At 54.4% G+C, this 16,883-nt stretch overlaps 5 protein-coding genes across 5 annotated transcripts; 2 read left to right on the top strand and 3 right to left on the bottom strand.

Moving 5' to 3' along the window:
• Positions 1-1,163: 1,163 nt before the first annotated feature.
• M421DRAFT_426609 (uncharacterized protein) lies at positions 1,164-2,947 on the bottom strand. Its single transcript, XM_033594452.1, has 2 exons — positions 2,022-2,947; positions 1,164-1,948 (listed from the first exon to the last, which is right to left on the bottom strand). The coding sequence occupies exons 1-2, from the start codon at positions 2,809-2,811 to the stop codon at positions 1,374-1,376; spliced, it is 1,365 nt and encodes a 454-aa protein (XP_033442935.1). The 5' UTR covers positions 2,812-2,947; the 3' UTR covers positions 1,164-1,373.
• A 1,237-nt stretch (positions 2,948-4,184) lies between these two features.
• On the top strand, positions 4,185-10,748 carry M421DRAFT_96619 (glycoside hydrolase family 18 protein; the record flags this gene model as incomplete). Its single annotated transcript, XM_033598406.1, has 6 exons — positions 4,185-4,446; positions 4,496-4,796; positions 4,849-5,042; positions 5,095-5,447; positions 5,502-7,668; positions 7,723-10,748. 6 exons carry the CDS (start codon positions 4,185-4,187, stop codon positions 10,746-10,748), a joined length of 6,303 nt encoding a protein of 2,100 aa, XP_033442934.1.
• Positions 10,749-11,298: 550 nt separating this feature from the next.
• On the bottom strand, positions 11,299-13,143 carry M421DRAFT_77361 (membrane transporter; the record flags this gene model as incomplete). Its single annotated transcript, XM_033597313.1, has 1 exon — positions 11,299-13,143. One exon carries the CDS (start codon positions 13,141-13,143, stop codon positions 11,299-11,301), a length of 1,845 nt encoding a protein of 614 aa, XP_033442933.1.
• Positions 13,144-15,379: 2,236 nt separating this feature from the next.
• M421DRAFT_350405 (uncharacterized protein) lies at positions 15,380-16,044 on the bottom strand. The gene is made up of 2 exons (XM_033589568.1): positions 15,433-16,044; positions 15,380-15,382 (listed from the first exon to the last, which is right to left on the bottom strand). Exon 1 carries the CDS (start codon positions 15,842-15,844, stop codon positions 15,473-15,475), a length of 372 nt encoding a protein of 123 aa, XP_033442932.1. The 5' UTR covers positions 15,845-16,044; the 3' UTR covers positions 15,380-15,382; positions 15,433-15,472.
• Positions 16,045-16,244: 200 nt separating this feature from the next.
• M421DRAFT_96617 (uncharacterized protein) lies at positions 16,245-16,700 on the top strand (the record flags this gene model as incomplete). Its single annotated transcript, XM_033598405.1, has 1 exon — positions 16,245-16,700. One exon carries the CDS (start codon positions 16,245-16,247, stop codon positions 16,698-16,700), a length of 456 nt encoding a protein of 151 aa, XP_033442931.1.
• Positions 16,701-16,883: the final 183 nt, after the last annotated feature.

Raw genomic sequence — 16,883 nt, 5'->3', positions numbered from 1 at the left:
CGTGCAAAAGAGTGATGCTGTAGATGCTGCGAGGATTGCAGCGTCGACCCACCACGTGGAGATTGGCGTGACACGCGTAATTGCTGAATGAATGAATGATACATCGCAGAGAGCATTGATAGCCAGCAGCTGGTGAATGAGATATTGCAAGGACGACGGCCGGTGTTGAAGTAATGCATGAGGGAAATGATGTGCGAGAGCTATCAAAGGAAGCTGTCTAGTAACAAAGTCTGAGTTCAAACAGGCAGTCAACACTCAGCGTGCGACAAGAAATGAGGTCCATGGCGCACGCAGAAGCCACAAATAGTGGAACAGGAGGGACGGGAGTTCAACGTCACCCACCAGCTCAAGATCTCATCACTCGGATGTCCGTCGAGCAAGAACACCATATTCATGCACATCATGTGACACTGAAGCTCACCATACTCTCTGCTGCAGTAAGTCCACAGAGTCAAAGATCTCACACACGCCACTCCAGCCCACAGCAACCTCCCATCGACACCCAGCCGCCCAGTCCCCTCACCACGTCCTCACAGAAACTTTGAGCTTCATCTCCATCACGCTCCAATCCCCAATCCGAGCTGACACCCTCGGCAACAAGACGCACAGCGTCTCCACCGCTGTCCCGCATAAACCTTCCACCCGCCTACACTTTCTCCCCGCACACGGCCTACAAAACCTCAAGCCGCACCTGTCGTATTTGTAAATCGGATTATGTGGCCCCGAGTAGCAATCCTGGCAGTTCCACTACGCGACGTTGGTGTCGCACTTCACGGCCGTGAAGGAGTGGGCGCACGTCTTCTTGCGGTCTGCGGGGACGGCCATTGTGTGATAGATTATCGATGGTGTTTGCGCGTGGTGCGTGGTCAGATTGTGCGGGTTCTGCACGGTTGTGCTGAGAAGAAAACAGCTTATATGCATTACGGATGTGAATGCCTGTGTGCTGGGATGCGTTACTGGGCAGCGAGGTGTTTTGATGGCGTGCTTGATGGTGGTGATGTGGGGGAATGCTTCGTTGGATGTTTAGGTGTGGGTTTGCCAGCACCGTGTAGGCCGGCGGTATGTGACGCTGTGCAATGTTGGCGGACAATATCGCGGGAGCGGAGACTGGACTTGAATCGTTTTGATGGCTGGGTCCATTCGAGGGAGCGCTTTGCATATTCGCCATGTTTTCGAAGATATCTGATGGAGAGCATAGACTATGGTACTCAGTCGGCGTTCAGCCAGGGGATATGTGTGTACCCTCGAGGTCTCTGAAGACTACGTAGTTGTAGCTATAACAATAACTAGTTTAGCCATTTCATGTCAAACACGCACATCGTGTTCTGATAGCACTGCATGTTTCCGTGACGCTACAATACAGCACCATAAGCTCATCGTCTGGATCTCGTCTTTTCCAGCAGCCTATCCAAGCTCTCCTGGTCTTCTTCCAAATGCGTCTCATGCAAATTCGGAAACCCATCCTCATCCTCAAGCCACGTGTACAATTCCCCATCGCTCTCCGCCTCAGGCCAGTGCGTCGGCAAAATCCCATTGTCGAAAACGACATATCGCTTAGGGAAGATCCGGACATCACAATCACCACGACGGACCACGCTATACGGCTTGTCGTGATAGAGTCCGCCCTGATCGAAGCGGAAGTCAACCAGGCTCGGCAGGCCATCCGCGATGCGATCGAGGTAGGAGCTCCACGTGCCGTCGTATTTGAACTCGCTGTCGTCGTACTCGCTGGGCATGGCGATCCAGTCCTGCGTGGGCATTTTCCACTCCGCCATGTTCGCGCTGGAAATACGTACGTACGAGGCGATCATGCAGTTGTGCAACACAAGCCTGCGTAGGCTTTTTATGGCTACAATCCAGTCCAGGTCGGCGTCGTGCGCAAGCGTGTAGTATCCCAGGGCGAGGGTTTCGAGCTTTGGGAACTCAATGCCGCTGGGATCGAAGTAGCCTAGAGGAAGTCAGGAATCTTACCCTCGTCCAAATGTTTAGATAGAGGGGAATCGCAGGCTGCCAAGACGTACCTGGAAAGGGTCCCCAGTTCTCGTTATGGTGATAGATGGATAACGCCTTCAATTTGCTGGAGATAGGCTTCAGCCAGTCCGCACAAAAGTGCGCCGGAAAAGTCCGCAGCTCGACCTTGGTGTAGTCGTGGTCGGGACCATGCTCGTTGTACTCCTGGGTCAACGAGACATGCAGCTCGTCCAGCTGGCCCATGACGTCTCGGAAGAGCTCTGACGACGTAAACTCCGGAACGGGGCAGTTTTGCAGGTTCTCAAGGGTCAGGTTCCGGATTGTCCTGTTTTCCTTGTCCACCGCTCTCGCCTTGATGGCTTGGAACACAAGCCTCAGCATGTCTTCGCGCTGCGACGCGCTCTCGGCTGGATCATCCTCCCACGACTCCTTGGCGCGGCCTTTGCATTCCTCAGTAAAGCTGATCTGGAGGGACTCAAGGTTGGGAAACTTTGAGAGCGCGGCAATCGCGTTCTCCAAGTCGGAGCCAGTTTCCTCACGCTCAATGTCGCCATTCCAGCTACTTCGGTCGTCTTCTTCTTCTGAATGTGTACGAATGAGAACGTGACGAGGAATATGACGAATGACATTGTGCTCGCTAATACTGTTCCAGGTGCTGACATCCTCTCCCGCAGGGGAGATGTAGACAGACTTGAATAGCTCTTTCGAGGCTGGTTGGTCAAGCGCCTTGCACGTCATGCGCATACTAGACAGAGATCTTCTGTCAGAAATTCGCTTCGCGACATCCTCAATCAGCTCCGGCGGGAGTGTGAGGAACTCGGCTGGAGGTCGCGACGACATGACGTTGTATGCTTTCCGGCTTCCGATTGTGCAGCGAGGGGGGCTACGGTGCAGCCAGAGCAAAACGACGTGGCTTTTATATCTGAATGCACTTATCACGACGGGTTTATTGAGCGAGCGCGAGTGCTTCGATGCGATCTAGTCCCGTAGTTTGCCTGGACATTTCAGTCAACAATGGCCGCTAATCCCAAACCTGATTACCTAGCATGATTGGACGCCTGAGACGCTGACAGGACGGTGCAGGCAGACTTGACAAGTGACATTCGAAACGCTGATCTGATGTATGGTCCTTACAGGTCTCTTGACGTCTCAAATACTCTCGTCTCTCATATCGCAGCCGACATTGCGGCCAAGGCCCTCGTGTGAGTACGATGCGATCGCCATCATTGAGCGCATGCGGTACCAAGTCTTGTGGTACATTCATAAACGAGGCATCAGGATAGAAGACCCGTGCCATCTGGCAATCTGACTTCGACAGGAAGATTTGTTCGTTGGAGAGGAGGGGGCGCTGCTGGCGCGATTTGGCGCGCCATTCTCGCGTCTGGTGGACCGCGCTTGCCTTCAACATCACCCATCACCCACCTCGGGGAGCTCGTCTCGTACATCATCGACAATGGTTTACCATCACATTTGCATCTTGCCTGCCACGAACAGCATAGGTGTAGGTGCGCTGCTCGTTTTAGCATTCCACCTCCATGTGCGGGCAAAGGAAAGCCTCAGGGCGCCTCGGCGCTTGACCAACGACCTACCTACAGATGACCGATGGACATGATACTGATCGATCGCATGCTCACAGATGGCAGCAGTCGCTTCCTTAATCAACAATTTGGACTGAGTCTCCGCAGTTCGAAGCGCTTTGAATATAGGATGCCTGCTAAATCATGGATTGACCAGCAATCCTGATCGACTATATCGGTCATGTAGTCTCTGCAAGGCCGAAACTGGAGGTATGCGTGGTCTGTGTCCCGAAATTCTGCCTATCGCTAGATGTATACAATGCTGTCAGACACAATGCTCGTTATCACGCTGTAGGCCATAGCTCATCGACAGTGCCCCGGTTTCGTCACTGTATAGATGCACTAAGACGGGTAACTGCTTGAGTAAGATTTGGCGGGACAGTTTCAGTACGGTTCGAGTGAAGTTGCCCCACTATCAAGGACCGACCGTTCGAGCCATCGCTTCACCGACCTCCTCCAGGATGACGATCCTTCCCGAGCAACCTTCACTTTCACCTACGTCCCACTAGCACTGTGACTCTTGCACTCATAAAGGCTTTCATCCCGTCTAGTCGCTATATTTCCCTCACCCACTGCGTCTTTCGACTCAATACCCCACCACCGTTATTGATCCTCCACACAGCGCATGTGTACAGCATGCGGCTGCGCCTCGTCACCTCCGCCTCCCTAGGTTTGGCCGTCTTTGGCGGTTTGGCTTCTGGCGAGCAGTCAGAACCATGGAATCTGACACTCAACGGCGCCCCGCGCCACCACCTCGACCCCGTGCTTCCGATCCTTGACATCGAGGAGCAGTACATTCGAAGCCAGACTGATGGCGGCGTCACGACCTTGGGCAGCACTGATCTCCAGTGCAGCGCCAGTAACCCCTGCCCCCATGGCAGCTGTTGCAATCTTCAAGGTATGCATATCCCGTATCTTCAACCTTGACATTGGTTAACATTATCCAGGTCAATGCGGCTACCGCGCCGAGCACTGCGAGAAGTCTTGCGTTGCCAACTGCGATGCCAAGGCGCCTTGCGGTATCAACAGCAAAAATGGCTCTCAGTCGTGCCCACTGAACGTCTGCTGCTCGCACTTCGGCTTCTGCGGCGCCAGCAAGTTCTTCTGCCGTGACTCCACCGCCTCTGGTGAGAGCACACCGTGCCAGAAAGGCTTTGGCAAGTGCGGCACTGTCTCGACCGAGGCCACTCCATCATGTGGCAAGGTCAGTGGTACCGCCTCACGCAGGGTCGCGTACTACGAGGGCTGGTAAGTCAATGACCAACTGTTAAATGCTCCGAACTTTGCTGACCATATCCAGGAATACTCGTCGCCGCCCATGCGACAAGGTCTGGCCTGCTGACATCGACACGACTGGCCTTACGCAGATCATCTTCTCGTTCGCGACCATCGATCCCAAGACCTTTGCTGTTGGCCCCATGCACCCAGAGGACGAGAAGCTGTACGCACAATTCCTAGGTCTCCAGGATGGGTCGCAGAAGTGGATTGGCATTGGTAAGTCACCCGTACCCACGTTTTCCGGTGTTCAGATACTAATTTCCTTCAGGTGGATGGGAATTCTCTGATGCCGGTGCCACGCAACACACCTGGTCGCGGATGGCGAGCTCCAAGGCCAACCGCAGCGCTTTCATCTCCTCACTACTTGACTTCCTCAAGAAGTGGGACTTTTCAGGTGTCGACATCGACTGGGAGTGGCCTGGCGCGGAGAGCCGCGGCGGCAACCCTGCCATTGACAAGCAGAACCAGATTGATCTCATGAAGGATCTGCGCGAGGCTCTGGGCTCACGTGGTCTGTCTGTCGTCCTTCCCGCGCAGTATGGGTACCTGAAGAACCTTGATCCCAAGGCTCTCGAGGGCTCGGTCGACGCTTTCAACGTCTTGTCGTACGATCTCCACGGTGTAAGTAATCCCATATGACATCTTCATTCTCACGGCCTTGCTAACGATCGTCAGCCTTGGGACTCGTCTGTACCCGGCCTCGGCCCCTTCGCAAAGCCCCATACCGATCTGAGGGAAATCGATGCGGCTCTCGAGCTTCTCTGGTCCACCGACTTGACTCCCTCCAAGGTCAACCTTGGTATCGCTAACTACGGCCGTGGATACATCCTCGCAGATGCCAGTTGCGCACACCTCAACTGCACATGGACTGGTCCCTCCAAGGCCGGCCAGTGTACCGAGCTCGACGGTATCCTGTCGCAGTGCGAGATACAGCGCGCCATCAGCAAGAACAACCTGAAGCCGAAGCTAATTGAAGGTGCCGACATCAAGCAAATCGTATTTGACGGGCAGTGGTTTGGTTACGACGACAGCGAGACACTCGGCCTCAAGCTCGAGCTTGCAAACAATCGCTGCCTCGGAGGTACCACGCTCTGGGCCATTGACTACGCTTCCTGCACTGGTGACGGCCCTATCGGACCAGTTGGACCACAGCATAGCTCTGATCCGCCTTCGCCTTCTGCTCCTCTTATTTCTGTCGCTCCTCCGCCTGCCTCCAACACTGTTCCATCATCTGCACAGTCAATACCGCCGTCAGCGCCCGTAGTGTCTTCGATCTCAGCAAGATCCTCAAAGCCTGCAGCGTCCTCGACTGCCTCCAGCGCTTCTGCGAAGCCTCCAGCGCCGGTGCCATCGTCAGGCCCAGCTTCATCAGCCCTAGCGTCATCAGCCCCAGCGCCATCGTCAGCGCCCGCAGTGTCTTCGGCTCCGGCAACATCTTCCATGTCCGTTGCATCGTCAACTGCGCCCAGCGCATCGGAGAAGCCTCCAGCACCGGTGCCGTCATCAGGCCCAGTATCTCCAGCGTCAGCGACCTCTTCCAGCACGAGTACTCTCTCGATGCCCGCACCATCAACACCAGCGACGTCCTGGGCGTCGTCTCAGTCTTCACAAGCTGCATCCTCGGCACCTGCTGTCACTCCTTCAACTGCCTCCGAGGCCGAGTCTTCTGGAGTGCCGACGCCTGTTTTTCCCGTCGTACCTTCAGTGGGGTTGTCAGTTCCGGAATCGTTGGTCGCTGAAGATTCCACATCAGCGCCCTCGATGTCGAAGTCTTCTGCACCAGCGTCATCATCAGCGTCGAGCGCGGCCTCAACTACCAGCGCCTCCGGTTCAAGTTCAGTGGTATCATCGAGCGCTGCAATGTCGCAGGAAGTCCCGACTGGATGGTCTCCAACATCTTCAAGCTCTGTTGATGTCTCGTGGTCTCTCATCTACCCGTCCTCTACTACTAGTAGTCATTCATTTGCAGCACCCTGGCCAATGATCTCCGGCGGAACGGAGTCTTCGAAGACATCTTCATGGTCATATTTGACTATACCGTCAAGTCAATTAATGACGTTGGGTAATTCGCAGACGTCGGAGACCTCTCAGTGGTCCATCACCGCGACCATTTCAAGTGACTCCTCTGCAGTGCCTTGGCCAGCCATTTCCAGCAGAACGGAGTCTTCCAAGACATACTCGTGGAGCCAGTCGACGACATCGGGCACCACTTTCCCTCGTCCCGCTTTGACGTCTGGCCAGGATCACACCACGTACACCACCGAGGGTAGCATTACTACGGCAACGCAATCTGCGATCGGCACCAAGACCGGTGGCACTACCTACGTAGGTTCAGCACAGCCTATCACGACATCCGGGCCAGATCTCACTATTAGGTTCGGCGTTCTCTGCCCTCCATGTGAAGGTGAGGAGTGGTGCCGCTTTTGGGGTAAGATGACGATTGGCGAACTTCCTGAGTTTCCTCCTGTTGCGTGTTTCGAATGGGGCAATCAATGGTGTCCCGATTGTTGGCCCAAGCCTGCTGAGTACCACGTGAAATTTTGCCCCTGGTTCTGCTGGATCTTGGAATGGTGCCACCCAATCTGTCTAGGTGACATCCCAGACGAGATCCCGGAGGAGGGAACTGACCTCCACTGGTTTACGAGCTGGTGGTGGGAGCTTCCTGTCCCCGACTGCGTGCCAACGGACTGCACAGCGGAGTGTCGTGATTGGTTCGGTATTTCTCTCGCGTTGTTTAACAATTCTCTCTGCGCTTGCGCTCCTCGCACGTGCACAAAGGGCGAGGAGAATAAGCGCAAGACTGCGGAGAAAGAGGGCAAGAAGTGCCAGCTTCTAGGATGTGGTAAGTACTCCGGCATGTTGTTTTCGTCTTACAACATTCACTGACTTCATACAGGCTGTGGCTTCATGGGTCTTCCGATCATCTGTGATGGCGACTTCCCCATCAATTGGAATCTCCTCTTTCCTATCAGTTTCTTCGGTCCCGACCCTTGCTATTGGTTTGGTTGTCTTCCACCAATCGATGGGCCGAACCCTCCTGGCGCAGTCGTGGGCAACCAGTGCGGCGTACTTGGCTGCAACGGCTATTGCTACGATTTTCCTGACAACAAGGGCTGCGACCCTTGCCCACCTGCCCTTTGTAACGGCCCGCAGTGCACTCTGCCTGGCGGCTGCGGCCCTAAGCCTGGTCCCGATCCTACACCTGTGTTGGCCCGAAAGCCGCCCAAATGCGAAGAGAAGGATAAGACCACAGTCACCGAGCGGATGATTTCTTGTTTTGAGAACCTCAAGTTGGAACCTACCACGGTAGCCTCTATCAACTATACGCAGACAGAAACCTTGACCTCAGCGTGCATTACGTTTGAGGCGACTACCTCTGGCTGTGGTTTGCTGGGGATTTCAATGACAACCACGGTGAAAAGTATTATTACACCCGCGCCCTCACGATCACGAAAGCCCGATGAGTGCGACGAAGATGATAAGACTACGGTCACCAAGAAGGTGGTGTCCTGTTTCGAGAGCACCAAGTTGGCCCCAACTACGATTGCGTGGATGAACTACACGCAAACTGAGACCCTGACATCCACCTGTACTACGTCTGAAGAAGTTTCTACCGGCTGCGGAATCCTGGGCTACACGACGACGACAACGGAGTCCAGCTTCACGCGTACCAGTAGTGAAGCTCCGATGTGCAGTCGCGCGCCGCTGGATCTCAACAATGATGAAGGCGACAATCCACAGCCTCCTCGTACCACCGATGGTCCAACATGTTCTCACGCGCCGCTGTCACTGGAAGATGACGAGGGGGACAACGAGCAGCCTGAAAAAGGCCATTCCTGTACCCGTGCGCCTCTATCGCTCGACGATGATGAAGGCGACAATTCGCAGCCAACCTCTTCGGACGCGCCTGCATGCACACGTGCCCCTCTCTCGCTCGACGATGACGAAGGAAATAACGAAATGCCTGACGATCTGCTGTCCAGCAATGGCACGATCTCTTCGTCCACGATTTCGCGAGTGCCGCCGCCCTCTACTTTGAGCGAGTCGACGACCGCTCCCTGGGGTACTGGAGTTCCCACAGGTACTCCAGGTTCCCACTGTTTAGAATGCGACAAGCATTTCAACGAATGCCTCAAGATGCGATGTCTAGACGGCTCGGATGCTGTGGAATGTGCAAAGTTCTGTCTGACAGCGGTGTGCTATGATAGCACGAGTCCCGATTACTGCAAGCATGGTTCGTGTAGGCCCGCGGCTTGTCCTAAGGAGCCGCCTCACAACTTCGAAACAGCCGATCCGGCAATCGGATTCACCACGGTCATGTCCCTACCCAGTAGGACGCTCACGGTCACCGCATATCCAACCGGTAGCATCGTGCCGAACTGTCCCATTTGCGATTTGGTCTTTGCGAAATGCACGAAGGACGCTTGCGAGCAAGATGGCTCAAAACCCGACGATTGTGCCAAGCGCTGTCTAGCATATCTGTGCTACGGCGACCATAACGCTCCGCTCTGCAAGACTGGTCCTTGTAGGCCTGCCGCATGTCCCGACAGCATACCTCGTGAGTTCGAGACAGCTCAACCGGCAATGCCGTTCACTACGGTCTTGTCATTCCCCGGCACCACGGTCACGGTCACTCCAACCCCAACATACACTGAACCTGCCTTGGTGCACTCTGCTACTCCACGATGCACCGAAGGCCAGAAGGTCTCGCCTCATAGCAAGTGGACAGTATTGTTTGAGCACAAGATTCAGAGGCAACCTGATCTTGCCACTCTGAAGTGGAATTTGTGGGATGAGTATGGATGTCACGCTGGCAAGGGTATGTCTTCGAACATCTTCCTCGGTCACAACATCAGCGCGGGGATTGGAGCCATGGGACGCCCGCAGGAAGACATGATGGGTTACACGTTGCATACGAATGTCACCGAATCATTGAGTATCTCCTCGTCTGAGATCTACTTCCAGATCTCTAAGCCCGTCGAGGGCTGTCAGCGGATGTGCCATACAGAGTGGAGGATCAACACTCGCGATGCGAGCAACCCCTGGGACATCGTGAATGACTGCGCCCAGCCTTGTGGCGTGCAAAAACTCAGCCCTGCCGATGTCGTGTGCGATGACGGTAGCAACAAGTGGCAAGACAATGGCGGCAACCCTACCCGCATCCGTGGAGGCTACTGCACGTTCCGCATGCCATTTGATCCGGCCAACGATGACGCGCCTCGACGTCCCCTTGCCTGGTTCCGTGACGGTCAATGGACTTTATCCATCATCCAGAAGATGGAGTACGAGACTGCCTCGCTAGAATGGTGGTTGAAGAATCCACACGGAAATGATGCCGGGCACTTCTGGCAGAGCCTCTCCGAGGCAGATGTCGTCAACAGCCTCATCGAGACCTACCCCGAAACTCCGCGCGAGTCAAAGATGCTATACAAGATGCTGCTGACGGTATCGGAACCTCGGAACAAGGACAAGACCCTTGTGCAGCTCAAGTACCAGAACGCTAAAAACCCGCACTGCACGTACTGCACGAAGTGCAATGGCATTGGAATGTTACCAAGCTGCCAGCCCAGCTACCGAACTGAGACTAACGACGAGGAGCTGCAAGCAATGCTCGGCACATGCCATGCACCTGGGCTGATGCTCTGTCCTACCGACATGATCGCCGACAAACGCACCTTCTCATGTGACCCCTTGCTAGACAAGTTCTATCCGGTCGGCGCAGGCTTTGAGCGCAAGTTTGATTGTTGGTGGCCTAATGATTTCGACTACCCCTATGGGTTGAAAGATCCGCCTCCACATCCACCCGGTCTTTGGGAGCAACCTATCACGAACGGAGATGGAGATGGGTTCAAAGGGGCTGCTGGCGGTCTGGCTGTCGATGGTGGTGCTAACGGGTCATGGTCAAATGCGACTTGGCGTTGAGGACAAGGGTAACTCTAATGAGCACACAGATTTGATGCGCATGTACACTAGATCGGCCGAAGTTATGCAAGAATTCTCACGTTCCACCTACTTACTTTCAATATCACCTTGCTTCACTCCCATTATTGATGATTGTATTGAAGCTGAATGATCTTGAAAGGCAGAGAGTGTTGAGCAAGAAGTGATCAGATTCCTCTGCCGAGCTGTTCACAAAGACAGCATGTATACTACTGATCCACCTCGACTGGACTAGCTTACTCCAAACTTTGATCTGGAGCGATCCGTTGCCCATCCCAATCCACATCTGCTGCGACAGATTGGTAGCCAAGAAGAAGTCGAGAGGCCCGCATTTGCTCCAGCATCTCATCGTGTCGGCGCCCGACACCCATGTCACAATGATGTGGGTGGTACTTCTAACGTCGTAGCCATAAAGAATTTAATGGGCCAACATCTTGCTCAAGCATCTCATTGTGGAGTCGCCCAGCATTGATGTGATAGTCATCTGAATGAAACTTCTAATGTCTGTATTTGGCAAGTCTATGCTCTTTGTCTATTTGCCGGCCATACTTGCGGCCTCAGCCCCAAACCTCGTCATTCCTCTCAGCTTGTCGCCCCACTTGTAGAACATGAACAAACAAGGAATAAATATCAGTGCCAGAAAGCCCGGAACACTACTCGCCCAGTGAATACCAAGACTGGAATACATCTGGGCCGTGAACAAAGGAAAGACCGCGCCAGCAATACTGCGCAAAACGGTGCTGGCTGCAAGAGCGGAAGCAGCGTACCCGAGATATGCATCAACGATATAGTTAGTGAGCGACATGTAGAGTAAAACCATACCGAATCCAAACAAAGCGCCGGCAGACACGCAGATCATGAAAGGCAGTTCCGGGGCATTTGTCCATGCAAACCAGAACAAGCCAATAGGCAGCGCAGCAGCGCCCAGCATCGCAGGCGGCAGCCTCGCCTCGGGCGGCGCATTCCCGTCGTACTTGGCCACGACGCGCGCGTACCGCTTCTGATCAACGAGCGCGACATATACGAGCGAGGCCATGATGCCGACGATGATTGCGACGAAAGGCAAGGACGCGACGCCCTGTTCCCACCCGCGGGTTTGTTGGAACACGATAGGGTAGGCGGCGAAGAGGAGGAAGAGAGTGCCGTGTACAACGGATAGAAAGAGCGAGAGGAGCGTGACGATGGGTTCGTAGATCAACATGATCCAGGGCCGCAGCGCGCCGACACGGAGTTGCTGCGCAATGGGCTTGGGCGCCATACCGGCGACTTGGTGCTGTTTGCCTGTCTCTTCAGTGAGGCGCTTTGCGCGGCGTTGCAGCAACACAGGTGCGTACGTCTCGGGGAACGTGAGCGTGAGGACGATCCAAGTCGGACCCGAAGCGAAGGTGATCAGGATTGCGATTGCGCGCCAGCCGTACGCTTTGACGAGGAACCCGCAGATGATAGGGCCGAGGTTTTGGCCCACTAATCCCGCGAGCGTGAAGATAGACATGACGATCCCGCGGTCTTGCGCGTTGAACATGTCGGCCACCACGGCGGGGGCGACGGCTTGCGTGAAGGAGCCGGCGAGGCCGCCGAAGAAGCGCAAGACGATGACAACAGTCATGGAGCTGGAGAAGCCCACGATGCCGCTGAAGGCTACGAAGGCTCCGAATGTAATGACGTAGAGATCGCGACGGCCATAGACTTCGCTGAGCGGTGAGAGAATGAGAGCGCCGACGGCAAAGCCAAGAACAAAGGTCGATGTGGTCAGGAGAGCAGTGGTCTGCGAGATGTCGAATTCGGTCTTGAGCTGCGCAGTGCCCTGCGAGAATCCGGAAGATGCAATCGACACCATGAAGCAAGCGAAAGCAAGCATCATAGCGTTAAACCATTTGCGACCGACACTGAAGTTGAGAGGGTTCTCAAGATCCCCCTCCTCCCAGTCGACTGGGTATGGTTCCTTCTTGACATTATTCTCGATATCATCCATATCCAGTTCGCCGCTCCGCCTGTCCGATCCGCGTGACTGCCAAGAAGGCCGCCTTTCAACGTCGAACTCCCCAGACCACGTACGCTCCTTGACATCAGCCTGTGTCACTGGGGCGAGCCATGTCTGTCTCTGTGCGCTGTTCCCAACCCATGCTGAATGTCGATTGCGAGCCTGCAGGGATGGCGGGAAGAGCGCCGAGTCCACCATGGCACTCATACGTGCAGCACGGCCTTCAGTGTCGAAAACACTCGTGATACGCTGATTCGATTCGGCAGAGACATCATAGGGGTTGATCCACGGTCTGCTGATCTGAGTATCGTCTCCCATCGCAGTAGGCCATACGGTTCGGCGGCGGTTACGCTCGAGGTCCTGGAATTGCGAGACACGGTAGGAAGATCGAAACATGATTGCGAGTCTCACGAGTATCTGTTTGCCTCTTGGTAGAATGTGAAAATGAACACAGCACCTAGGAAGGAGAAGGAAATCCGAACCAGCGGCGACGTGAAAGAAAATTAGAAAGAAAGCTTGAGAAGGGGAAAAGATCAACGAATTCTAGGCTGGGATGATGGCAAAGGCCATGCATTATCAAGCATAAAGGCATGGTATGCATCTTGATTAAGGAAATACTTAAAGAAAGACTGTGCGGCTATCCTATGCCAGTGAGCTTGCATGAAACATGGCCTCGTGGACAGCGAAGGTAGACGTAGGGTTGTGGGCCTCTTAATGGCTCCAGCCGTTTGGTTTAGATAGCGGAAAGAGCCTCACGCAGCCTTGACAAGCTCGAACATACGATGATGTATGCATAGCTAGAGATCCTGGTATCCGCATGGAGCTAGTCGTGCATACAGGGGCCGGCCTGCAAATGATTGGGCGACCGTGCTCCGAAATCAGTGCGGCTCCCCGAGAGTCTCGACCTTGACCTCAACTTCGAGATCGGTGCCCCAATCGACCTGGTTCTTGGGTGCTTCCTGAATCCTGAACGCGCAGTCGATCAATAAAGTTCAGATCTTCTTGGCTGTGCGAAACATTGGCATGTGTGGTTGCGGTGTGTCTGACAGCCAAGACAATCACGTCTTGGTGTCGTCTTTCCAAACATAACAAATTTTCCGGCGTGATCCTCGTGGCCAATTGCACCGAGAAACGAGGAAACAAGATGAGAATCATTTGAGGCAGCTGCTTCGGCGTACATGTTCTGATACCTTGATAGCGGGATCGTCCACATAACGAAGTGGCAGCCGTACACGACGTTGACAACTGCTGTCACAATGCAGGTGCTGTCGACTTGTTGCAGGGCTTGGGAAAGACGTTTTGCTGCACTGTGCACTGACAGATGTCAGGATGATGCTGCGCATGATGTGAAACGTCCCGAATCCGTAGGCTGTTTGAAGCGCCGCGAGCGTGGGGCCGCTGCATATAAAGCCGCGTGGCGAAGAAAATAGAACACAATAGTGGGACGCGGTACCCTCGTGGCATCGTGAGGCAGACTCTTTCGTACGAGGCAAGGGAGATGGGAGCGCATAATCGAGGCCAAGAGCGTGGTCACTATCCGCATGTTAACAGTTTCGGCGCCCACTATGCGTCAGTACTGCCATTTCTCGGTGTCGAGTGGTCAGCGCATACACAGTTCGTCCAAGCAAGGTAACGTTGACATAGTCAAAGTCCGTGAGATACTCGCCGAATCTTATCAAGGAAGCAGCTGAATTGTGGTGCCGCTGGACGGCCTGATCAAGCAAGCCAGCTATTCCTCAACATCGACTTATTATCGCAGAGACGACTGTGGCTTCAACTCATCGTCGGCCGAGAGAAGTCTGGTAGGCTTGCAGCCATGGCGATGACGTGGCGCTTTCGAGGCCCTGCGCGCCTCTTTTTTTTTGTCGTGTCGCAAGGCTGGTGTCTACAAGACGCTGAAACTATCTGAGGTGAGATGGGACAGGACTAGCCTTCGAGGCCGGCAGAGGAGAGGTGTCGGATGCTGGCGGCCGGTGCTTGTGACGTAAGCGATCTTGATCTCGGCGTTCGCGTTGCTGATTTACATCCAGCGAGCGCTCCTTCCACCACCACCACACGCCAAGCCCCCTAGATCAGCTTCAAGATCACCATACCGCAGTTAGCGTTGAAACCCTGGGCGACCGAGTGCACCGGTGATAGGATACTGTGTACGAGCGTAAAAGCGATACGGATTGGGGTGGCGCGCGAATCTCACGACTCCTGTTGTACGTCGGGCGGCGACTCCACTCCCAATGGCTCCTTTTCGAACCTGACTGCGCATCCCACCTCGACCAGTAATGCTGAGCACATCGGTCGCTACCTATACTCTCTCGTCCGTTACTGCGTCTGGCGAAGGCTCCTTCTCGAGAGTTAACGATGATGCATACCTATGCACAACAGCTGAGACAAAGGAGCAGGTTTGAATCTTTAGAGCTAATCGCATCGATCTTTGCAACCGAGTTGATCCATTCGCCAGACGCGCCCAGTCGATCCAGGCGACCCTTGGTGGAAGCGGCGGTGACAGCGCTTTGCCAGCGTTTTACTGAGATCGCTGGAGCCTCTCAGATGTCCGTTCGAATGTGCACAATTGTGCGGGGTCAACATAGATGACCATTCCTTGACAAAGAGATGGTTTTGGTGGTGCTGGTACAAGGATCTGCGATGGACATCAATACCAAATGGGCTCATCCACACAAAGCGCGTTACCATTGAATTTTGCGACGCGATCTATAAGCCTTTGCGCGATCTAAGATCTGTTCCTGGCCTTGATCAACAGCATTGTTGTGGCGTGAAGTTTTCCTTTGTGCTTGGGGTTATCGTGAAATGGCGAGAAAACATGGACAATTCCAAGGCTTTGCCAGACGATTAACACAGCAATTCCAGACAATCTGTGTTCCCGATTTATCTTGCGTACATGAGTCACTGAACTTGCTGGCTGGCTGAAGAGGTGCGATATCGGCCGAGTGTAATCAGCGTGTGACGTAACAATACATACAAAATAACATCCTCTCCGAAATTTCAACACCTTCATGTTCTCGTCCGTTACGCGCCACAAATGCACTCGAGCAACATGATGTACGACAGGCATCGGTAACGCTTCTGGGATCTTACATAGCATGGCAAGGCTGAACCCGTAGGCTACGAATCGTAGCCTTCGTGACCGCTTGAGCCGGACCAAGTGGGTCGTAGCCGCGTATTGTGGCGCAACATAGCCGAAGAATCGTCATGCCGCGTAAGAACCACAGCAAGAACCACCTTACATCCTGGTTTTTGCCTGTGACTTACACCGAAGGAAAGGAGGTGACGCGGCGGCGGTGCTTTCCGGGAGGTGACGTAATGGCTAACATTGGACCATAGGAGAGCTCTGTAGGTAGGTATATATGAAGTGTCCTTGACTATCCTGAGACAAGGCCATCAAATCATCAATCAGCAAAGGAGATTTCCAAGGACCTCCTACTTTCATCCCATACAAATACATACAATCACATTGCATCACACTTCGACATCTATCGCCGACCATGGGTCTCCTCCACAAGCTCGAAGAGAAGATCCTGCACAAGGGACCTAAGCACGGCCAACACCCACCGCAGCAACAATACCAACAAGGTGGCTACGGCGGCGGCATGAACAGTGGTCCCAACATGAGCGGTGGTATGGGTGGTGGTAACCACCATGGCGGACACCAAGGAGGAATGGGCGGACCTGGTGGCTTTGGCGGACAGTCACATCACGGCGGCGGAGGCATGGGCGGCCCTGGAGGTCCCGGTGGGCAGCACGGCGGCTTTGGGGGCATGAGTGGAGGGCCTGGTGGCCACCATGGAGGAGGCGGAATGGGAGGTCACCATGGCGGAGGTATGGGAGGACCTGGAGGTCATCACGGTGGAGGTGGTATGGGTGGAGGTCCCGGCGGGCCTGGAGGCCATCACGGCGGAGGTGGTATGGGTGGTGGGCCTGGTGGGCCTGGAAGATGGTAGACGAGGCTCTGGTCGAAGCGATGATACCCATGAATGACGAAGGCTTAACTGCAGCACCATTTCTGTCTCAATTTGGAACAATCGACACGCGCAAACGGCTGTTCCAAAGAAGAGTTGTTTACCGCGATGTCGTCTGTTTAATCTGGTGGTTTTTGCCGGACTTCCGCATATTCCACGAAGATG

Source organism: Didymella exigua (genome assembly GCF_010094145.1).
Source record: "Didymella exigua CBS 183.55 unplaced genomic scaffold M421scaffold_62, whole genome shotgun sequence".
NCBI classification, from domain to species: Eukaryota; Fungi; Ascomycota; class Dothideomycetes; order Pleosporales; family Didymellaceae; genus Didymella; species Didymella exigua.
This window is presented reverse-complemented; position numbering and strand designations above follow the sequence as displayed.